The sequence below is a fragment of the Hypanus sabinus genome, chromosome 21 (genome assembly GCF_030144855.1).
Source record: "Hypanus sabinus isolate sHypSab1 chromosome 21, sHypSab1.hap1, whole genome shotgun sequence".
In the NCBI taxonomy this organism is placed as follows: domain Eukaryota; kingdom Metazoa; phylum Chordata; class Chondrichthyes; order Myliobatiformes; family Dasyatidae; genus Hypanus; species Hypanus sabinus.
In genome coordinates this window covers 61,265,290-61,290,469 of record NC_082726.1, presented here as the reverse complement: position 1 = coordinate 61,290,469, position 25,180 = coordinate 61,265,290, and the positions used below count along the sequence as shown (strand labels likewise).

The window sequence follows — 25,180 nt, the reverse complement described above, 5'->3', positions numbered from 1 at the left end:
ACTGTTTTGAAGAACAGGAGAGCTCTCCCCATAGCCATTTACACAGATGTGCATGACAGGGCTTTTTACGCAGAGGGTGGTGGGTGTCTGGAATGCTTTGCCTGGAGTGCTAGTGTTGGCAAATACGAAAGAGGTGTTAAGAAGTCCTTAGGCATATGTATATGGTGGAACACGGAGGCAGAAGGGACCAATTTAATAAGGTTTTATACACAGGGGATGATAGGTTAGCATTAGACGTTCCAGACGAATGCACTGCCTGGAGTGCTAGTGTTGCCAAATATGATAGAGGTGTCAAAACTCCTAAGGCACATGGTTATAGCAGGATACAGACCTGTGTAGAAAGAAAGGACTGACTTAATAAGGTTTTAATTATAGGGTTAATTAGTTTGGCAGAAGTTTAAGTTCCTTTTTATGCGCTGTATTGTTCTGTATCCTTTCCTTGCCAAAACTTAATCAATATTTTCAAAAAAAGCAGATCCTTGTCCCGTTACCCTATGTGGGAGTTTCCTGTGTTCAAATTAGCTGCAGATTTCTTAGATTAAAAATGTGATGACACTTTCTCAGGGTTGTATGTGGTGACATATATGTACTCCAATAATAAAACTTACTTTGAACATTCAAAGTTCCCCATTGGTCTGAAATCACCACATAAACTCAGTGGCCGCTTTATTAGGGGCCTCCTATACCTAATAAAGTGGCCACTGAGTGTGTACTTGTGGAATTCTGCTGCTGTAGCCCGTCCGCTTCAAGGTTCGACCTGTTATGCATTCACAGATGCTCTTCTGCACACCACTGTTGTAACGCGTGGTTATTTGTATTACTGTCCCCCTTCCTGTCAGCTTAAAGCAGTCTGGCCATTTTCCTCTGACCTCTCTCATTAATAAGGCATTTTCACCCACAGAACTGCCACTCATTGGACTTTTTTTTGGTGTTTTGCACCGTTCTCGGTAAACTCTAGAGACAGCTGTGTGTTAAATCTCAGGTTCTGAGATACTCAAACCAGTCCTTCTGTAGATGGTGCTTTTTTTTAAAATTGCTTATTGTGTTTTTTTATGCTGCATCAAAGCCAAAGTACAAAGATTTTGTTCTCCTTTGCACTTGTGTACTGTAGAATGGCAAGAAGCAATCTTGAATCAAACTGAGGACCTTTCGCCATAAGGCCAACGTGATACATGCTTCACTTTGTGACATGTTCTTCTGTAAAGGATGGGTCTCCCATATTACACCAACAGCTTGGTAAAATCGCTCGCAGCACCAGGTCTCCGAATTTCATTCAAACATCTGAACAATGAACCGGAGTGGAAACCCAAACCACCCAGCTCTTCCTCAAGTTCCAAGATCACCTAAGAATGAATCGTTCTTCGAAATCCTTTCAGACCATTTGTCAGAAAGACTGACCTGCAGAAAGTAGGTGACACTGCCCCCAGATCCATTGTCCCTGTCCACTGCATATACTTTGAAGATACTGGCACCTGGCGGCGTGTTCTGTCCAATCCAAAACAAAATATTGATGGTTAAAAGGTTTTGCTGTAAATACCTTGCTCCTACTGACTAAAGGAACTCAAATTTTGAAAAGCAACTTGCCTCAGGGACATTAACAATATAAGGTATCTTCATGAACTCTGGGCTTTCGTCGTTAGCGTCTGTTATAAGTATTCGAACCTTTTCCACAACCTGTAAGCACGAAAAGCTTCGTAGTGAAGAGTAAAGTGCAGAAGTATATGAAATGCTGAATAAAAAATATCACAAATTCTGCGCAATGCATTCACTAAAATAAACGAGCAGTGATGGTTTTTAAGAAAATTTGATCAGAAGCTCTCCAGCAATCCAAAGATGAAATGATTTTCTGAATTTACTCAAACTGCCATGATTTATGAATTAACACTATGCACTAGAACGAAGGCCACCTTGAGGATGTTGCTTTTGTGATGGCGATTCTGGCTGGTTATTGTTAAATGAATGAAAAGAAGTGGAGTCATACTGAGCAGGTGGTTAGGACATCTACCATGAATAGCAGAGAGTACTGAGAAAACAGTGGGACCTTGGTGTGCAAGTTCAAAGACTCTTGAACGTGACAATGCAGTAGGTGACATGATTAAGAAGGCAGATTGGATAATGGCCTCCATGAGTCACAGGGAGGTTATGCTCCAAATTCATGGAACATTGATCAGATCTCAGCTGGGTCACCACACTGTAGGAAGGATGGGATAGCGCTGGAGAGGATGCAGAGGAAATTCATCAAGATGGAGTATCTTAGTTCTGAGGAGAGATTGGAGAGGCTGTTTCAGTTTTCCATTGAGAGGAGATTAAGAGGGAGATATTTTAAATTCCAAAGGGTATAATATAGGGAGACTCCAGGAAACCTTTCCCCTTATCAAAGGTGAGGAATGGCAGCATAGTGGCTAGCTAATGCTTTACAGTGCCAATGACTGGGGTTCAAATCCTGCCGCTGTCTGTAGGGCGCTTGTTTATTCTCTCCATGCCCATGTGGCTTCCTCCGAGTTTTCCCATCTCCTCTCACATTCCAAAGATGTATGAGTTAGTAATGGTAAATATTAATAAAGATTAGTATGCTGTGATCATGCTGTGTAGGTAACAGAAACATGGCAAATCCTTGGGACTCGGTTAGCCGGTAATGCAAATGAAGCATTTTACTGTGTGCTTCCAGGTATATGTGACAAATAAAGCTTATCTTCTTAATCTTCTTTAAAGGTGAATAAGCTGAAAGGCCACGGATTAGGGTGAAGGGTAAGAGATCTAGAGGGGATCTGAGTGGGCCCACTGAAGTGCATGGCTGAAGCAGACAATATATGCAAAGTGTCTTGTTCAGCACTTGGATCACAGAAGACGAGAGGCCAAGCATTGAAATGTGGCATTAATGTGGATGGGTAACCTCTGGCCAGCACATATGTGGTTGGCTGAATGAATCTGTGATTATTGGGCATGACAATTTACAATTGTAAAACACTCTTCTTAGCTGAAAACCCTCCATTGTTTCGCTTTGAGCTATAAAGTTTGCTTCGTATTGCTCTAAACTAATCCATTTGCCTGACACTTGGTTATCTCCCTTTTGTACAGATGTTATAAGATTTTATATATATAAGTGACATAAATCTTACTTCATTCACACCATCAGAAATACTGATCAGGGCCTCAATTTCATCTTCCTTCTGAAAAAAAAAGAAACACAGTTAAATATCACGGGACAAAACAAACTGGCTGACATCCAATATATGAATTTCACCATTAGGAGCAAGAGTAGGCCACATTGCTCTTTAAGCCTATTCCACTGCTTGGTAAAATCTTAACAAATCTAATTATAGACACAAGAGATGGAAGATGCTGGACACAAGAGTTCTAGGAACTTATGACAATTAAGCAAAGCTACTTCACCTCATCCAAGTCTTAATTAGGAGACACTTAGATTCTTCCATAGATATTTCCTCTCTTCTAGATCCCTCTGGATTTTACATGCTTCAGTCACATCCCCTCTCTCTGTTCTGAACTCCAGCTGTGGGTGGTTGATCAAGATCCATGACTTTGACCCAGAACATTCCTGCTAGAGATGCTGCTCAACCTGTTGAGATCTTCCAACAGATAGTTTGTTAATCTAATTGTCTCCTCAACACCAAAGGCTCATCCACACTAAACAAACGTTTGCTCTATTGCTTATCAAATGTATATGAGGCCAAAAGACCATAAGTATATAAGATATGGGAGCAGAATTAGGCCATTTGGCCCATCGAGTCTGTTCCACCATTTCATCATGGCTGATCCAGTTCTCCTCTCAGCCACAATCTCCTGCCTTCATGCCATTATCTCTTCATGCCCTGGCCAATCAAGAATCTATCAACTTCTGGTTTAAATATACATAAAGACTTGGCCTCCACAGCTGCCTGTGGCAAAGAATTCAACAGATTCACCACTCTCTGGCTAAAGAAATTCCTCCTCATCTCTGTTCTAAAAGGATGCCCCTCTATTCTGAGGCTGTGTCCTCTGGTCTTAGATTCTCCCACCATAGGAAACATCTTCTCCACATCCATTCTATCAAGGCCTTTCACCATTCGATAGGTTTCAATTGGGTTACCCCTCATTCTTCTGAATTCTGGGTACAGGCCCAGTGCCATCAAATGCTCTTCATATGACAAGCCATTGGATCCTGGAATCTTTTTTGTCAACCTCCTTGAAACCTCTCCAGTTTCAGCACATCCTTTCTAAGGGGCCCAAACCTGCTCACAATACTTCAAGTGAGGCCTCACTAGCGCTTTATAAAATTTCAACGTCACATTGTTGCTTTCATGTTCCAGTCCTCTTGAAGTGAATGCCAAAATCACATTTGCCTTCTGTGGTAAACTATGTGTATACCTGTCTGGACACCCCTCTGCTGACTGCTCCTGTGGCTCCTCCCACAGACCCCTGGATAAAGGTGATTGGAGGCACTGCTCCTCCCTCAGTCTCCAGGATGTCGTGGTCACGTTTGCAGCTAATAAAAGCCTATCTTTTGCCTCCCGTCTCCGAGAGTTATTGATGGTGCATCACCTTCCTCACCACAGACTCAACCTGCAAATTAACCTTTAGGGAATCCTGCACAAGGGCTCCCAAGGAGGCTGCTCAGAAGGAATATAAGATGTTGCTATTCCAACCAGAGTATAGCCTAATCACAGCAGCAGAAGAGGCCGTGGAATGACATGTCAGAGAACATGAGTTGTCGAGTCCTTGGAAGTGAGTCCAGAGTCTGTGTTGAGCTGAGTGAAGTTACCTTGCTGATTAAAAAATTTATGGCACCTAAGCAAAACTACTTCACTTTATCCGAATATTTAATTTGGATCCCTATTTTTTTAAGCACAGATACTTAGATTCTCCCATATGGAGGCGGGACAATCTAAGTGTCTCCCCCCCTCTAGATGCTCCTTATCAAACTGCTTCTTGCTTCAATTAAATCCCCTCACACTGTTCTGAATTCCACTGGATAAATGTATTAGGAACTTGCTGTAGGATCAGGATTGGCTATGCCACAGAAGAAAGCAACATTCAGCAATTTAAAAAAATATTAAGTTAAAACTTAAAGTATAGAAGTGAAATAAAATCTGTATAAATAAATAAATACCCACTTGTATTTTCAATATAAACAGTTTTATAAAAACGGTTTAAAGTATTTACAGTGCAGTGCAGCGAAGGGATAAATGGATAGAGGGGGTGGGGGAGTAACTAGAACGGTTGATCAGGTGAATTGCCCGGGGGTGGGGGGGGGACATTTTTAAGATGGTGTGATTTTTAAGATTGGTCTTCATAACAAGGGGAGTTGAGTATAGGAGCAAAGAGGTCCTTCTGCAATTGTACAGGGCCCTGGTGAGACCACACCTAGAGTATTGTGTTCAGTTTTGGTCTCCAAGTCTAAGGAGGACATTCTTGCTATTGAGGGAGTGCAGCGTAGGTTCACGAGGTTGATTCCTGGGATGGTGGGACTGTCATATGTTGAAAGATTGGAGCGACTGGGCTTGTATACACTGGAATTTAGAAGGATGAGAGGGGACCTGATTGAAACATATAAGATTATTAAGGGATATTATTAGTGATTGGACACACTGGAGGCAGAAAACATGTTCCCAACGTTGGGGGAGTCCAGAACCAGAGGCCACAGTTTAAGAATAAGGGGTAGGCCATTTAGAACGAAGTTCAGGAAAAACTTTTTCACCCAGAGAGCTGTGGATCTATAGAATGCTCTGCCTCAGAAGGCAGTGGAGGCCAATTCTCTGGATGCTTTCAAGAAAGAGTTAGATAGAGTTCTTAAAGATAGCAGAGTCAAGGGACATGGGGAGAAGGCAGGAACAGGGTACTGATTGTGGATGATCAGCCGTGATCACAGTGAATGGTGGTGCTGGCTCAAAGGGCTGAATGGCCTACTCCTGCACCTATTGTCTATTGTGTGAAGTTTTTGTTTTAATTGCTCTGTAGCGCTTTCTAGAAGGGAGTTTTTGGAAAAGGCGGTTTGCATTATGGGTAGTATCTGCAATGATTTTATTTCCTGCCTGCTTCTTTGACTCCTACAATGATGGTAGACCACAGCCAATGACGTTTTTATCTGACCTGACAGTTCACTGTAGTCTCTGCACATTGTGAGAGGATGCTGCATCAAACCAGGCAATAATGGCTCGTATGAGAATGATGGCAGTGTAGAATTATACCAGTGTATTCTGAGGAAGATGGATTCTGGGGTCTATCAGGCCCCAGAGACTTGTTTGCCGACAGTACCTAATGGTTAAGAATGTTATGAGTTCCTCTCTCTCATATTTATCTATGATGGCTCTGTTCAATCATATAATAATGTTCTAAATAGATAGATGTCGCCTTTAAAGAAGATTCCAACATTTTCCCGACAAGATGCTGGTTTATTGCTTTTTCTAAGTCTCCTTTTTAAAGCAGCACAGTCACTTATTACACTCACTTCCACAGGTCTATTCCAAGTTCAGTCAAAGTACTGCATAGCCTTGGCATTCGGGATCAATTCAAAATGAAATTTAAATATCAAACTATTTCTTTAAGTATTAAATATTAAAAAATAAATACTTATCTGTAAAAGACTTCAAGCTTTAAAGATATTGCAGTAAGGGTGAATATGTTTTCAGAGAATTAATTTATTCCATTCTTATCTTTCTTTCTTGTGGGGAAAAATCTCCATTGAAATGGAAGGGCATTAGTATTCTCTGTCAGATCCAGCATTAGCAGGACCTGAGTGCAGTTTCCCATGCAATTTCTGGGGTACCTCAGTAATGGTATGGGCTCCCCCGTGGAGTCCGTAGGAATCAGCCCATAACTGTGGGGCCTTTGGAATTCAGCATCTTGCTGCCCATTGTGCCACTGGCATTTAAAGCAGCAATGAAGGTCCTCCATTTCTGTCTTTCCGGGACCACTCAGATATAGAAGGATTCTTCATTGCTGTTTCTGTAACAATTTTGTTTTACCAGTCAGATTTGTTAGCCCTGAGCTGAACCACCAAACCTGGAGGACTGGTGGACCACTCTTAATCTCGCCTCTACCCTTTGACCTATTTGGCATGGGTGACCCTACCAAGATCCATAGCATAAAGCCCTGACTCCAGCCAACGTAGCTCCCTGGGTCACTGAGGCAAGCTCCCTCCAAACCACACCAAGACTGAGTTCAACATCAACACGTACAAACAAGCTGAAGGAACTCAGCAGGTCGGGCAGCATCCGTGGAAATGAGCAGTCAACATTTTGGGCCAAGACGCTTCGTCCCGAAATGTTGACAGCTCATTTCCACGGATGCTGCCCAACCTGCTGAGTTCCTCCAGCTTGTTTGTATGTGTTGATTTGACCACAGCATCTGCAGCGTTCTTTGTGTTTGAGTTCAACATGCTTGCAATTAACTCCTGAACATCCTGGTGTATATAATTGCTTTCAAAGTTCTAAGTAAATTTGTTATCAAAGTACGTATATGTCACCATATACTACACTGAGATTAATTTTCTTGTGGGCATTCGCAGTAGAATAGAGAAAAGTAATAAAATCAATAAAATTAAAGACTGACAAGCTACCAAAAGGCAAAAGAAGACAAACTGTGCAAGTACAAAAAAAATTAATGATAATAATCAATCAATAAATACATAATAATGAAAGGATGTGTTGTAGAGTCCTTGAAACTGAGTCCACAGGTTGTGGAATCAATTCAGAGTTAAGATGAGTAGAGTTATCCTCGCTGGTTCGGGAGCCTGTCAGCTGAATTAAAATAACTGACCCTAAACATGGTATGTGGGACTTAAGGCTCCTGTACCCTTGAAGACAGAAGACAGAAGGGTACAAGACTTCAAGTGAGAAGACAGAATGGCCTGGATGGTGGGGGTGCTTGATATTGGATGCTGCCATTTTGTGTCAGCGCTCCTTGTAGATGTGTTCAATGGCTTATCCTGGTGACGGACTGGTCTGTTTTCATCACAGCATCACAGCACCAGTTGAGTATCACAGGCTTGCTAACATTTACCATAAAGACTTACCCCTTTTGAACAGAGACAAGGAGGGATTTCTTTATCCAGAGGTTGGTGAATCTGTGGAAATCAATGCCACAGACTGTGGTGGAGGCAAACTCTTAGGGTATATTTAAAGTGGAAGTTGATGGGTTCTTGATTGTTAAGAGCATCAAAAGCTTTGGGGAGAAGACAGGAGAATGGGGTTGAGAGGGTTAATAAGTCAGACATGATGGAATGATGAGCTGAAAGGCCTAATTCTGCTCCTGTGGTCTCTGGCTACATTGTACAACATTTATAACCTTAAAGAATGGTGCCAAATGGGATTCTAGCTATTCAGGCATTGAACTTAAAAGCAAAGAGCTGATTTTGAAATTACCTGTATCTATCGCTGGTTAGATCGCAATTATATCTCTGCACTCAACTACAGGAAGAATGGTCTGGCTGTAGAAAGGCCCTGAAGGTGATTCTCTCCAATGCAAGCTACAAGGGCAGCAGATAGTTAAGAACCAACTGGCCAAAAGTACAATAGAAACTGCCAAACAAATTATCTTTTGAGGGGACAATTAATTATTGTGTTCATTGGTGTAAAATTAATAAGATAGAAGTAAACTCTGAATGATAACAAGATAAACATGATGGAATCAGGAATTTTTATTTTCAGTTCTTGTGAGAGATGTTTTGCTATCCATAAATATTAAAGCTGAGAATAAGTATTACATTCACGAAGGCAGTAAGTATTTAGTGGGAGATGGGACCACTAAATTGCTTCCAGGACCTCGTATCAGGTTCACAAGTGCAAAATGTAAAATATCTTTGGTCTTTATTGCATGAAAGTGCCAAGTTTGGGTTCTGACTGTGTACAACTGGTCGTCATGAATTATGGGTCATTTACCCATTGGGGATTCCATAATCATTGAACGCTGGGATCAGTGGTGGGACAAAACTGTTCTCGTGTTATATATCTAAGTTCACAGATGATACAAATTAGGCAGCAGAATGGGCAGAGAGAAGATTGGAAAATGGCTTCAGGACGGCAGAGAACATGCAAATACATGGCAAATTCAACATGCTGAGGCAATGTGTAAAGTCGGCTCTCTTGCTATAGAAAATAGAAAAGCAGAGCATTTTGAAAAGGTGGGAGATTGAAGATCATTGGTACAAAGAGAGCCATGGGCACATATAAATGTTAACACGCAAGTACAGTACAGGATGGCAAATTGTACATTAGCCTTACAGCAAGGCAATTTGAATACAACGTACAAACTCCTTACAGGCAGCGACATTCCACTAACCACTATGCTACCATGTCATTCCATTATAGTGGATTAGAGTGGAAAATCCAAATGAAAACCCAGCAGTAAAAATATGAGGGGCCGAATGGTATCCTGTGTTCAGTGTTTTGATACATTTCCAGCAGTGAAATGAAACAGGAATTAGTCTTACCTCTCTGTCCAGCTCTTCCACCAATGTGACACTTCCACTTTCTGGATCCACTGCAAAATAGTTTTTTGATCCTGGATCAAATGTCATGCCATATGTAACAGCATTTCCCTCCATATCTGTGCCATTTAAAGTGTATAGGTGGGACCCTAGAAAAGGATTCAAAATCCAGAGTTTCTATCATCAAGAAGACACCACAGGGAACTATATGTACATCGGTGCTTGAATTATTCTTCTCCAGTGAATTGAGTCCTATCTGTCTGATTCTCTCTCCACAATATTAAATCTGGGGAGGACTAACACAATAAATGCCTCACTATTTTGTACACTTTTGCACTATCTTTTTATTTCCTTATTGTAATTCATAGCCATTTTTATATATTGCACTGTACTGCTGCCACTCAACAGATTTCACAACACATGGGGTTCGAGTCGCACAGTTTTCTGGAAGGAGTTTGCACGATCCCCCCGTAATCGGGTGAGTTTCCCCTGGGTGCTCTGGTTTCCTCCCGCAATCCAAGGCCAGACAGATTGGGGTTAGTAAATTGTGGGCACGCTATGTTGGCACCAGAAGCATGGCGACCCTTGTGGGCTGCCCCAGCACATCCTCAGCAGCGACATGCTAGCGTAGCAGTTAGTGTAACATCGCCAGTGAATTCCCACTGTTAAAAAAGAAGGGCGGTGTTTCTGTATTGTAGTGTTATCTCATTTGCCGCACACAGGAGAAGGTCCCTGGTTTAAAAACAGGTGGAACATTCCAGAATCTTTATTGGTGGGAGAGTGGAACATGCCGCCATGGTAGTTGTAGAGGCAGATACATTAGGGGCATTTAAGAAACTCTTATATGAGCACATGGATGATAAAAAAAAATGGAGGGTTATCTAGGAGGACAGGGTTAGATCGATCTTAGAGTAGATTAAAAATCCAGCACCTAAGTTATAGGGAAAGGCTGAACAAGTTAGGTCTTTATTCTTTGGAGTGTAGAAGGTTGAGGGGGGACTTGATAGAGGTATTTAAAATAATGAGGGGGATAGATCGAGTTGACGTGGATAGGCTTTTTCCATTGAGAGTAGGGGAGATTCAAACAAGTGGACATAATTTAAGAGTTAGGGTGCAAAAGTTTAAAGGTAACACGGGGGGAATTTCTTTACTCAGAGAGTGGTAGCTGTGTGGAATGAGCTTCCAGTAGAAGTGGTAGAGGCAGGTTCGGTATTGTCATTTAAAGTAAAATTGGATAGGTATATGGACAGGAAAGGAATGGAGGGTTATGGGCTGAGTGCGGGCCAGTGGGACTAGATGAGTGTAATTGTCGGCACGGACTAGAAGGACCGAGATGGCCTGTTTCCGTGCTGTAATTGTTATATGGTTATAACATCGTGGGCCGAATGGCCTTGTATTGTACTGCAATGTTTTACATTCTATACGTAAACCTGATTCTGATTCTGACTGGGCTCTGGAGACTTGTAAACAGAGAGGAGCGGTCTCCAGGCACAAGATCATAGTACTCTGAGGGTGTTGACACAGATAGGGAGGGTGGTGAAGAAGGCCCATGGCACCCTGTCCTTCATCAGAGAGGTATTGAGTACAAGCATTGGGACATTACGTTACAGCTGGACAAGATGGTGGTGATATAGCAACTGGAATATTGCGTGCTGCTCTGGTCGCCGTGCTATTGGGAGGATGTGATGAAACTAAAAAGGGCGCAGAAAGTTTCACAAGGGTGTTGCCAGGACTCATCCAAGAGGGCCACTACTTTGTCATAGGGTTTGGAGGCTTGCATCCCTCAATGACCCGGAGAGATATATTGGCTGGAGTCAGGGCTTTATTCTTTGACTCTTAGTAGGGTCACCCATGCCAGGCAGGTCCAAGGGTAAAGGCCAGACTAAGAGTGGTCCACCAGTCCTCCAGGTTCAGGGTTCAGCTCTGGGCTAACAACGCTGACTACTCAAACAAAATTGTTACGAGATCAGTGATGGAGAATCCTTCCACATCTGAGTGTGACAGTATTCTTGAGTCTCCACCTGGAACTTGCATGTCTGACAGTAGTGAAAACCAAGAGGAAGCTACTGACATGATGAAGGAAGTCCTGAACACCACCAGAGATGGAGGACCTTCATTACTGCCCTAAATGCCAGTGGTGTAGTTGGCAGTAAGTAAGTTGCCAAGATTGGAGGGCCAGAGTTACCAAGAGAAACTGGAAAGGCTGGGTCAAAGGAAACTGAGATGTCATTAGAGATCTATAAAGCCATGAAATGCATAGATATGGTGGATGATCAGTTCTTACCCATGGTTTAAGAGTCTAGATCTTGAAGGCATAGGTTTGATTTCAAAGGGGAAAGTTTTAAAGGACCTGAGGGGCAAGAATTTCAACACAGAGGGCAACAGGAACATGGAACAAGCTGCCAGAGAAAGTTATAGAGGCAGGGACAATTATAACATTTGAAAGATATTTGCACAAGTTCATGAATGGGAAAGGTTTAGAAAGACATTGCACAAATGCAGCCAGATGGGACTAGCTTAGAAATTTGCCTTGGTCGGTATGGATGAGTTGGGCCAAATGGCCTGTTTCTGTGGTGTATAACTCAGTGACTCTAAGAAGGCAAGTCCTCTTCCTGGGAATTGATCTACACTGTATTGAATTCAAAGCAACAATTTTCTTCTCTACATAGAACAAAAATCATAGAACAGTACAGTGCAGGAGCAGTCTCTTTGGCTCATAGTGTTGCTACAAACTATTAAACAGTAATTAAATGCCTAACTAATCTCTCCTTCATACACAATGTCCATATGCTTCCATTATCTGCACATCCATGTGCCCACCTTAGAACCCCTTAAACACTTCTATTGTTTTATCCTCCACTACCAACTTGGCAGCACATTCCTTCTGTTAAAAAACATGCCCCGCAAATCTCCTCACCCTCACCTCAAATGTATGCCCTCTGTTATTAGACAATGATGCCAGCTATTGACTCTAACTACATCTCTCATAATATTAAAAACTTCAATCAGGTCTCCCCTTAGCTCCACCTCTCCAGAGAAAACAGCCCTAGCTTAACCAATCTCCATTTCTATAAACCCACTGATTCTCACAGCTGCCTGGACAATACCTCTTCCCACCCTGTTACTTGTAAAAATGTCATCCTCTTCTCTCAATTCCTCCGTCTCTGCCACATCTGCTCTCAGAATTAGTCTTTTGATTTCAGAACTCAGGAGATGTACTCATTCTTCAAAGAAAGGGGCTTCCCTTCCTTCACCATTAACCCATTTCTCACAAATCCATCTTTACCCCATTGTCCCACCACTCCACCAGGAATAGGGTTCTTTTTGTCCTTGCCTACCACCCCAACAGCCTCTGCGTCCAGCACATAATTCTCTGTAACTTCTGCCATCTCCAACGTAATTCCAGCACCAAGCACACCTTCCAGCCCCAGCCTGCCCACCCTCTTTTCTGCTTTCCATGGGGATCTGCGACTCCCTTGTCCATTTGTCCCTCCCCACTGACCTCGCTCCTTGCAGAACAAATGCTACACCTGCCCCCTCCACCACCACCCTCACTACCATTCAGGGCCCCAAACATCCTTTAAAGTGAGGTGACACTTCACCTATGAGCCTGTTGGGGTTACCAACTGTATCCGGTGTTCCCAATGTGGCCTCACATATATCGGTGAGACCCGATGTAGATTGGAAGTCCACTTCACCGAGCATTTAAGCTCCATTTGCCAGAAAAAGTGGGATCTCCCAGTGGCCACCCATTTTAATTCCACTTCCCATTCCCATTCCAACATGTCAGTTCATGCTTCCTCTACTGCCGTGATGAGGCCGCACTCAGGTTGAAGGAGAAACACATATTCCATCCGGGTAGCCTCCAACTTGATGGCAGGAACATCAATTTCTCGAATTTCCAGTAATAGCCCTCACCTCACCATTTCCCATTCCCACTTTATCTCCTTACCTGCCATCACCTCTCACTGGTGCTCCTCACCCTTTCCTTTCCTCCATGGTCTTCTGTCTTCCGCTATCCGATTCTCCCTTCTCCAGCCCCTTATCTCTTTCACCAATTGACTTTGCAGCTCTTTACTTCACCCCTCCCTCTCTCCCGGTTTCACCAATCACCTACTACCTAGTACTTCTTCCTCCCTCCCCCCACCTTGTTATTTAGAATTCTCATCTTTATTTCCCAGTCCTGATGAAGGGTCTTGTCCCAAAACATTGACTATTTACTCCTTTCCATAGATGCTGCCTGGCCTGCTGACTTCCTGCAGATTTTCTCCTGTTTCTAGTTCATCCAACTTATGGCTAACCTACTGGTTGTGGGGTGGAGATAGTCTCTACAAAAAAGGTGTAAACCACTCTTTCCCTCCACAAGCCTGCAGGTCACCCTTGGGCAAGATGTAGCATCTGGTTTAGCAACACCCCCTCCCCATATCAGGGTCACATGAAGCCATTGGAGCAGCCGGTGCATATCACGTCCTGGTTATGTGACCACTGACGCCAGGCAGACAATCCCTGAAGAGTACTGACAATGGCTGGACCCGCCTTGTAAAGACACTGTCCAGAAGAAGGCAATGGTAAACTAGTTCTGTGAAAAGAAATTACTGAGAATAATCATGGTCAAGACCACGATCACTCACGTCATATGATATGGCACATAATGATGGTGATGATTATGGTTAATCTATGGTCACAGAAGTCCAAATCTCTGTATAATCTCAGCAAGTGTGCAGGACTCTAGTATACTGGAGTGTTTGCTGTCAGCAGAAGAGATTACAGTATGGGACAGCAATGTTAGTGTCTCAATCCCATTTTCCCACAACTGATCTTCAAACCTGGGAGAGTTATGGATCAGGCACATTGACATCTGTGCAAAATTCCAACTCGCTCTCCTGTCAAGAGTGATCAAGCTTCACAAAGTTTACCACTGAGCCCATAGAAGTATTTATTACACCTACCTATCGGTGTGTCTTCAGGAATGCTCAACATTGCCATGTTCCCATTGGTGCTGTTTGGTGCATTGTCATAGAAATAGGGAGCATAATCTGATTGAACTGGGAGAAATTCAACATCATGTTAACCAAGATGCAAGTTCCAGGGATGCTACAAACAACTTCATATGATTATCTCAATTCCCCACAAAAGTTTATTTTAAATTACTTAAAATTTAAATTTTTATCACTTTACTACTGATCTCCATTCAAGATTCAAGAATGTTTTATGTCATTTCCAATACACAAGTGTAAAGGAGAATGAATAATTGTTACTCTGAATCCAATGCAGCATATAAGATTCACATTAAGATAAAAACACAATAAATACAAATACATAAGATAACTTATATACATAGATTGATTATACATGCATAAAGTTTTGCAAGGTACAGGAGCATCTGTACAAATGGCGACTGGCAGTAAATGATAAAGTAGTGATGGGGGCGGGGAGTTAATAAGAGATGCTGTTCATCAGCCTCACTGCTTGGGGAAAGTACTGTTTTGGAGTCTGGTGGTCCTGGTTTAGATGCTACCTTTTCGGAGTGGGACGAACAGTCCGTGAGCAGAGTGGGTGGGGTCCTTTGTGATATTGCTGGTCTTTTTTGGCACCATTCTGTACATACAGTATTTTATTGGTGGCTGGTAGGTTGATGCCAGTGTTGCATTCTATTACTTCTGATAATTGGGGTGTTGTTTCACAGTATGTCCGTATATTGAAAAACTAGTTAGCTAAATCAGTGTAATAATAATTTTAAAATGTTACAGGTTTCCGGTATGATAGAGACGTACAGCAATGATGAATGCAAACATTAGAAGGAGAAAGGAAATGCATGCATTCACCCCATGATAGGATCACAAAATGTCTTCCAAGACAGCACAGAACCTGTTTCCAAAACCATACTCGAAGCTAAAAAGTCACAAGAAATACGCTAATTGATATAATTATTAGTTAATATCATTATATTATGCAAGTAGTTTGGAGGACGTACTCCATGATATAGTTAATAATTACACAGAGGATTACAGTGGATTACACTACCTTGATCGTTCTGATTGAGGCCTCATTTTTACAATATTGAGAGACGACACACTTACCCAGAGAGATGCACGTCACAGTGAAGAAAATGCAATTGTAGTAAATCTCCGCATGCTTCATTATAACACAGCAATGGGGCTGATTTTATTGAAAGTAATATTGATGTTATTCCAGAGAAAGCATTCTGGTGACCCTTGCACAGAAGCTGGCTTTGGACAGATGCAATGCCAGGGACTAAGATTTTAATCGGATGATTTATTGTTCTGAGGAGAGTGGAAGCTGCTTTCTTGGGTAAATCCACCACACAACTGACACAGACTTAAATCGTCCATTTACTTGATTAGGGATGTTTTTCCCTTTTCAAAATAAACCCTAATAAACGCTTTGGCTCATTGCAGTAACATCCCAACACTACAAGCCTGCAGAGTCCAAAGTATTGCCGGATTTTCCCATCGGCAAGCTTTGTAAAGTTATCAACAGGGAGGAGGAATTTCTTCAGCCATAAGGTAGCAATCAGTGGAATCTGTTGCCATAGAAGGCTGTGGGTGTATTTAAGACAGAGATTGATAGGTTCCTGATGAGTAAGCGAGTTAAGGATTATGGGGAGAAGGCTGGAGAATGGGTTTGATAAAATATTCAGTCACGATTAAACGCTGGTGCAGATTCAATGGGCTGAATGTCCTAATTGGTTCCTAATTCTTATGATCTTACAATGAGTATACAAATTAGGTAGCATTGCACAGTGGCCCAGTTAATGATCTGGATTCTATCTTGACAGTCAGTGATAATGGGTACTTAATGTTTGGCATTAACTGGATGGGCCAAAGGGCGAGATACTATTCCATATGACTCTATGCACTGATTAGAATCAGAACCAATCAAATTTAATCACTGACATAGGTCACGGAATTTGGTGTTTTGTGGCAGCAGTATACTGCTGACATAAAATTTACTATAAGCTACAAAATAGATAAATAGTGCAGAAGACGAATAATGAGGTAGTGTTCATGGGCTCATAGACTGTTCACAAATCTGATGGCAGAGAGGAAAAAGCTGTTCTTAAGTTACTGTGTATGGGTCTTCAGGCCTGTATACCTTCTCCCCCGATGGTAGTGCCAAGATGAGTGCAGCTCTGGAATGGAAATGGTCTTTAATGATGGATACTGACCTCTTGAGATTCCAGCTCTCGAAGATGTCCTCGATGGCAAGGAGGGTTGTGCCTGTGATGGAAGTGACTGAGTCTTCAACCTTCTACAGCTAGTCTCTCTCTCCTCCCATACCTTTTTATTCTGGCATCCTTCCTCTCAGTCCTGAAGAAGGATCTCAGCCCGAAACGTTGACTGTCTACAGTATTTATTTCCACAGATGCTGCCTGACCTGCTGAGTTCCTCCAGCATTTTGTGTGTGCTGCCATCTACAGCCTCTTCTGATCCTATGCATTCCAGCCAGTGATACAACCAATCAGAATGCTTTCCACTACACATCAATGGAGATTTTCCAGAGTCTTTGGTGACATAACAAATCTCCTCAAACTCCTCATAACACAGAGCTGTTGGCGTGCCTTCTTCATGATTGCATCTAAGTATTAGATGCAGGATAGCTCCTCTGAGACATTGTGTGTGTTCCTCTGAGATGCTGCTGGGCACATCCATGCCCACCATCAAGGATGTCTTCAAGGGGTGGTGCCTCTCGGAGGCGACATCCAACATTAAGGATCCTCGCCGGGACATGCCCTCTTCTCATTGTTGCCATTGGGAATTTCCATCTATAAATATTACTACAATTAATAATATTTAAATATAATAGTATTTGAAAATATGAAATACTATAATCATTTATTGCTATTAAGGCCCACACTCAACATTATAGGAACAGCTGCACTATTTCCCCTCTATCATTGTATTCCTGAACGGCCATGAGCCCATGAACACCACCTCATAATCCTTCTTCTCCACTAATTATTTATTTTTGTCATGCGCTGCCCAGCTACCACAGAAACACCAAATTTCATGGCAAAATGCTGGTGATAATAGCTGATTCTGAATCTGAGCAGGCTCAGTACAGCGTCCATGATGTGCAATGTACCATGCAAACTCTGCGAGCATCAGTACAATATTTTGCTGGGGAAAGTGTCACCATGGCAGTGATTCAGTTGACATTGGTGCAACATCTCAGAGGCTCTGTCCTAGGCCCAACATATCGATGCAACTACAAAGAAGGTATGGCAGTGGCTATGTTTCATTAGCAGTTTGAGGAGATTTGGTAAGTCACCAAAGACACTTGCGAGTTTCTACAGATGCAAGCCAGCTGGTATGGGGAAGGGGGAGGGGGTCACAGTTACCACATAGGATCAAAAGAAGCTGCAGAAAGTTATGAACTCAGCTACAGCATGGGCAAGAGCTTATATTATATATTTAAGGAGCAATGCAAGGCAGCATATATTAATGACTGCCATCATCCAGGACATGCCCTCTTTTCATTCAGGGAGGAGGTACAGAAGCTTGACGGCACACGCTCAACTATTCAGGAACAGCTTCTTCCTTTCTGCCATCTGATTTCTGAATGGACATTGAACCCGTGAACACTACCTCACTATTGTTTTATTTCTATTTAATTTAACTGTTTTTTATATATATACTTACCATAATTCATGTTTTTATTATCATTTGTACTGCTATCACAAAAATAACAAATTTCACAACATATGCTGGTGATGTTAAACCTGATTCTGGTTCTGATAAATTTTAGTGGAACTGTTTAAAGGGACAGTGCAATAGTTTTTAGGATGGCCATTGAGACTGTGCAATAAGAGGAAATGGGTTTAATAAGACAACAGAATAAATTAAATGAGCTGTTACAGAGCCTCTCACACAATATGCTGGAGGAACTCAGCAAGTCAGGCAACACATCTATGGAAATGAATAAACAGTCAAGATTTCCAGCCAAGACCCTTCTTCAGGACCTGCCCAAATTTTTGAAGGGTAGGGTTATGTAATAATTTGTCTGGTGGGGGATGTTTATTGTGACATTGTAATATTGTGAATGTACCATTGGGTGGCAGTGTCACATAGCAGTTAACCTAACACTATCCCTGCGCTGGTGTCCCGGGTTCAATTTCGCCACTGTCTGTAAAGAGTTTGTGATCGCGTGGGTTCCCTCCAGGTGCTCCAGTTTCCTCCCACATTCCAAAAATGTATCAGTAAGGGTTAGTAAATTCACAGGAAGCATGGCAGGCTGCCCCAGCACACCCTCAGACCGTGTTGGTCGTTGACACAAACAATGCATTTCACTACATGCTTCAGTGTTTCCACGTGCAAGTGACAAAGAAAGTTTATCTTCTTAATCTCTCGGTTAGGTGGAATCTGATGTAAAATCACAAGCCTCTGTCCCACCCTTGACACTTAAGACACACCTTAATGTACAAGAATCTGGGCGTAGCAGTTATCTTAATGCTATTTCAGTGCTGGCGACTGGGGTTCAATACCCACCACTGTCTGTAAGGAGCTGGTTCATACTTCTTGGTTTCCTCCCACATTCCAAAGACGTACGTGATAGTAGTTTAATTGGTCGCGTGGGTGGGACTGAGCAGCGCGGGGCCACTGGGCCAGAAGAGCCTGTAACTGTGTTACTGTATGTCTAGTCTATATATAAAAAGAATAAAATCTCTGGAGTCAGATTCAACTTCAGATGTTTCTTTATTCTCTCCATCCTTGGACAACATTCCCACTCCACTTTAACCTCAGAATAAAGGAGAAGTATTTACTGAAGCCATTTGCTTTCATGTTAACTCAAGATGCCGATCAGACTAATCTGCTCATCAGTTAATTCCAGGAGCTGCTCATATCTGATAAAACTCTGATAAAATCAGGGACCAGAATTCCAAAATGTTTTGAAATGAAATAATACTTATAGATGAAAATCACCTATTGCTAACAAATCCATTTATTTATCTTCTGATGCTCTGTATAAAGGGGGTAAATTGCTGACGCCTGGCAGTTAATCTATGTTTTTGTGTGCGTCAGCACTAACAGTGAAATGCACAGCAGACACCACGGTTGTAATAATTGTGAAGCTTCATTAAGTACAAGTGTTTCACAATGTCATCCAGTTCTCATGGATACTATAAATGTCAGGTCATTATTAAAGGTTGAGTTTATGTTCAAAATTTGTAATGATTATGGATTTAGTCAAGAATTCAATAAATTATTGGTTAATTAAACATTCACATAAAATGTACACATTATTAACACCCATCAATTATCTCTAAATCATTTCAATGAAATTATTAAGCTATTAAAGAAAGTCTCTGTAATATAAATGAGCCAATTCTACATGTAAACTCAATAGACTATTTATCATGTACTCCGAAGGAATTTAAAGACATAATTCCTAACAATAACTGGGTTAAATGCAAATACCTGGAAATTGGACCACTCTTACACTGGGAGAAGCAAAGGTTAGCTTAATTTGTCATGTGCACACCAAAACATACAGTAAAATATGTTGTTTGCATCAAATCAAATCAGCAAGGTTTGTGCTGGGCAGCCTGCAAATGTTGCCACCCTTCCATCACTGGCATAGCATGCCCACAACTCACCGTCTCACTGTCTATGTGCAGTTTTCGGTATTGTGACATTAGTGCAACAGTTTCCAGTGCCAGAGATCGTGATCGGGGTCCAACTCCCACCGCCGTTTTATAAGTTCTCCCCGTGACCCCGTGGGTTTCCTATGGGTGCTCTGGCTTATTCCCACATTCAAAGAAGTACGGGTGAGGGTTAGTAAGCTGCGGGCATGCTGTGTAGGTGCCACTTGCAGGCTGCCCCCAGCACATCCTCGGAGTGTGCTGGTCATGATGCATACAACACATTTCACTGTACGGGCAACAAAAACAGCTTATCTTCATCTTTATCACCTTTACAATATTGCTGTAACTTAAACACCAGAGATTCTTCAGATGCTGGAAATAAGGTCTCGGCCCAAGACATCGACTATTTATTCTTCTCCGTTGATGCTGCCTGACCTGCTGAGTTCCTCCAGCATTTTGCGCTTGCTGTAACTTTGTGAGTGTTCTCTGGTGCCCTGGTTTCCTCCCACACCCCCGAAGCAGGTAGTTTACTGGTTTAAGCAACACACACAAAATGCTGGAGGATCTCTGCAGGTAGTTTACTGGTTTAAGCAACACACACAAAATGCTGGAGGAACTCAGCAGGTCAGGCAGCATCCATGGAAAAGAATAAACAGTCGAGGTTTCAGGCCGAAGCCCTTCATTAGGACTGGAAAAAAAGATGAGAAGTTAGAGCAAGAAGGTGGGGGAAGGGGAGGAAGAAATACCTGTACAAGGTGGTAGATGATAGGTGATAGGTGATAGGGAGGGGTGAACTAAAGAGCTGGGAAGCTGATAGGTAAAAAAAGATAAAGGGTTGGAGAAGGGTTTATTAGTTTAATTGGCCACTCTAAATTGCCCCTTGTATGTAGATGCATAGTAGAATCTGGAGGGAGTTAATCAGAATGTGATGAGAATAGAACATGGGATTAATAAAGGATTAGAGTAAATGGGGGGGGGGGGGGTTATGGTCTGTATGGCCTCAATTGGCTGATGGGCCTGTTTCTGTGCTCTGTGACTCTCTGTATTCTTTCTCAAAGGAGGTGTAGCTTCTATGGGTAAAACAGTCACCTTCTGTGTCATAAAATTGCATAATCCTATGATAATGAATAGTACAGGTCTTCCGAACTGAATAGAAAATCATCAGGAGCTGATCTGATCTATCATAGTAAGTATTCTAACATTTGAACAGTATTACCCTACAAACATCTGCTTCCTGAACCAGAATGGTTGTCCACTAGCCTCTACTCTAAACTGATTCCACAGACTCACTTTCAAAGACTCTACAATATCAGTATTTATTTATTTTTTATTTGCACAGTTTGTCTTCTTCTGCATATTAGTTGTCTCTCAATCTTTGTTTACATATAGATTTTCATAAATTCTATTGTATTCCTTTATCTTCCCGAAAATACCTGAAGATCTATCCTGGGCCCGACATATTGATGCAATTACAAAGAAGGCATGACAATGGTTATATTTCATTAGGAGTTTGAGGAGATTTAGTGCATCAGCAAAGATTCTCACAAATCTGCGCAGATGCACCATGAAGATCATTCCAACTGATTTCATCACCGTCTGTTATGTAGGGGCCACGGCACAGGATCAAAGTAAGATGTAGAAAGTTGTAAACTCACTCACCTCCATCATGGGCACTAGCCTCCCCAGCATCTCAGACATCTTCAAAAGACAGTACATTGAAACGGTGGCACTCACCATTCAGGGCCCCACCACCAGGGAGGAGGTGCAAGAGTCTGAAGCTACACACTCAATGTTTTAAGAACAGCTTCTTCCCCCCTTCCATCAGATCTCTGAACTGAAAATGAACCAACTCTCGAACACTACCTCACTATTTTTGTTCCTTTTTGCATGATTTATTTAAGTTTTTAATATCTATACTTATTTTTATAATTCATAGTCCTTTTTATGTACCGCACTGTACTGCTGCCACAAAACAACAAATTTCACTGCATATATCAGTGATATTAAACCTGACTCCGATTCTGAAATGCTAGTTGGTATATGGTGATAAATATGTATTTAGATAATAAGTTACTTTGACATTAATGAGAACACTACTTCAAACCAAATCGTGACACGGGGTCAATAGAATAAAGGAATGAAGGGCACGGACTTACTGGAGTTCATTCATTCCATTGATTTAGGATATTAGCACCTTTTAAACAGAACTGAACAAGATGTATATATACACCCATTCAATATTGTGCATTATAGCTGTTTCCCTTCTACTGCTCCTCTTGCTCATTGTCCGTACAGTTCTAAATCCTCCCACTATAATGCTGTATGTGTGGTAATGCTGTTACCAGACACACTGGGAATGATTGGATCATTCTACTGTCAATTAGGTCTGCCAATGATTCTCTGTCGTGGATTCTGTGTGCATAAACTGGGGGGGAGTTTCCTCTTCCTCATACCTTGTCCTGCAGAAACATCCCTTCTTTTATTGGAAGACGTTGCTGTCGGTGCTGTCGTAAGCTCTGTTTTCCTACACTTTTGGAAGAGATTACATTTTCTGGCTTGGGTGACTCTGCTGCACAGCAAGCCCAGACGTAGTCTCACCCAACTTTCAGTTCATCGACTGACACAGTAATGTTATGTCTGCGATTCTGGGGTTTGTTGAAGTTTCATCCAGTTTCCAACAGGTTTCTACCTTTAATTTTCATTTATTTGTGACAATTTAGCAAGTTCAAAACAGACATTGATTGAAAATACTAGAGTTGAAACATAGAACAGAACAGTCCAGCAAAGGAACAGCCCCCTCAGCCCACGACGTTGTGCTGAACCAATCAAATTCAACTGGCCAATTTGACTAATCCCCTCTGCCTACACGAAGTCCATATCCTTCCATTGTCCTCACATTTAGCTGCCTTTCTAAGCATCTCTTAAAAATCTCTAATGTATCTGCATCCAGCACAATTCCAGGCAGCACATTCCAGGCATCTATCATGCTCAGTGTAAAACACATCTCCTTTGAAATTACCCCCTCTCACCAGGTTGCTTAACACAGTGTTTCTGTACAGACACTATTGGTGTGTCCTTGCCCTTGTATTGCTCGAGTAGTTCAACACATTTGTGCTTGTTTATCTTGCTTTGGCTCTTAACCCAGTCAACCTCAGAAATCCCTAGCAGTTACAATTCATGTATTATTTTTGAAGATAACTGGTTTTCAAAATGCTCAAGCTTATGGTACTTTTACTCCCTTGGACTTGCCTTCAAGCAAGGTGAGTAAAAAATTTTTTGTTAACAGTCTACAGACAAATATTAAGGTCCATGCATTATCTTTTACTTGAATATATTCACCAAACTGGGTTGTTACGTGAAGCCAGACACCAGGGAAACGGCCTTTAACCCATCGAATCTGCACTGACCATCAAACAACCATTAACACTGATCCCATTTTATTCTGAGCAACACACTAGAGGAACTCAGTAGGTCAGGCAGCATTTATGGAAGATTCAATGGAAATGTTTATCTCTGGCCTTTTACCTCTTCTCACCTGTCTATCACCTCCCCCGGGCCCCCTCATCTTTCCCTTTCTCCTCTGGTCCACTCCCCTCTCCTATCAGATTCCTTCTTCCCCAGCCTTTATCCTTCCAAACCACTTGGTTTCACCTATCACCTTCCAGCTAGTCTCCTTCCCCTCCTCCACGTCTTTTTATTCTGGAATTTCCCCCCTTCCCTTCCAGTTCTGAAGAAGAGTCATTCATCACCTCACTCCACTTGGGTCGGTTACAAAACAATGGTATGGAAACTGGGCCTTTGACCATTAACACTAATCAACACACACAAAATGCTGGGGGAGCTCAGCAGGTCAGGCAGCATCTAAGGAAGAATTGATGCTACTGTTTATCAATTCCCATTTTTATTCTTCCTGCACTTCCATCAACTTCCCCTAGATTTTACCAGTCACCTGCACACTAAAGGCGATTTATCAATCAATACTGCTTTGGGATGTGAGGGGAAACAGGAGCACTCTGGAGGGAAACTCATGGAGCTACAGGAAGAACTTAGACAACACCAGAGGTCAGGATTGAAGCTGGGCCACTGGAGCCATGAAGCTGTAGTCATGTAGCTGCACCACTGGACAGTTCAAGATCTGGTTCTCACTGGTTATCTTCAAGAGGACCACAGACTTGTCGGGTATGGAGTCTTGTGTGCCTCAATTGACCTGGAGAGCTATGTTGGCTGGAGTCAGGGCCTTGTGCTTTGGCTCTTGGTAGGGTCACCCATGCCAAACAGGTCAAAGGGTAGAGGCCAGACAAAGAGTGGTCCACCAGTCCTCCAGGTTCAGGGTGCAACTCAGGGGTAACAACCCTGACTGGTCAAGCAAAATTGTTATAGAAACAGCAATGAAGAATCCTTCTACATCTGAGTGTGACGGTATTCCTGAGGTACCACCCAGGACTTGCATAGCTGACAGTAGTGAAAACTGAGAGGAAGCTACTGACACAATGAAGGAAGCCCTGAACACCACCAGAGATGGAAGACCTTTGTTGCTACCCTAAACACTCACAGCCTATTACCTATCCCCAAATCCCCTTGAATTGAATGAACTACTTTAGGTCTGGAGTCGCATAAAGTCCAATCAGGTAAGAAAGCCAGAACTTCCCTCCAGAAAAACTTTCCTAAGCTTTTATAGTTGTTCCATCGTGTTGTGATCACAATTTCCCTTTCTTGATTATTACTATATCTGCAGTAAGCTGCATTGCTGCTGAGGTGTGACTTAAACGCGGTGTAGGAGCCGTAATCTATCTGCATTCGATTCTGTGTTGAGCATTTCTAAAGTTTATTATGGTAACTAGTCACATGGGTGGGGGCGTGGTAAAATCATAGGGAATAAGTATTCCTGCTTCATTCTGGACCGTTTGGTTCTGGGGACTGCCAGTTGTCATATCTTTTCTTGACCACTTAATTGCACTTAAGCTTCATCACTTCAAGATTGTATGCTTTACTAGTTGCTAATGAAGCATTGAATACAGTTCTTTGGAACATCATTATTGGATTGCTCAGAGAGCGCTTCATACAGGATTACAACCCGTGTGTTGCTGCAACAGTCGGTACTCTCGATTGTCAGCTCAAGGCTTTGTATCAGTTATTCACAAAATCTACTG

The 25,180-nt window shown here is 42.2% G+C and overlaps 1 protein-coding gene across 1 annotated transcript in view; it reads right to left on the bottom strand.

Moving 5' to 3' along the window:
* Positions 1-18,967, bottom strand: part of cdhr1a (cadherin-related family member 1a) — a 66,389-nt gene extending 47,422 nt beyond the window's left edge. Inside the window, exons 1-6 of the mRNA XM_059946694.1 lie at positions 18,934-18,967; positions 14,374-14,469; positions 9,428-9,573; positions 3,120-3,170; positions 1,585-1,674; positions 1,399-1,485 (exon numbers count right to left, since the gene is read on the bottom strand). Coding sequence (XP_059802677.1) covers positions 1,399-1,485; positions 1,585-1,674; positions 3,120-3,170; positions 9,428-9,573; positions 14,374-14,469; positions 18,934-18,958 — 495 coding nt within the window. The 5' untranslated portion in view covers positions 18,959-18,967. The remainder of the gene's footprint in view (positions 1-1,398; positions 1,486-1,584; positions 1,675-3,119; positions 3,171-9,427; positions 9,574-14,373; positions 14,470-18,933) is intronic.
* Positions 18,968-25,180: the final 6,213 nt, after the last annotated feature.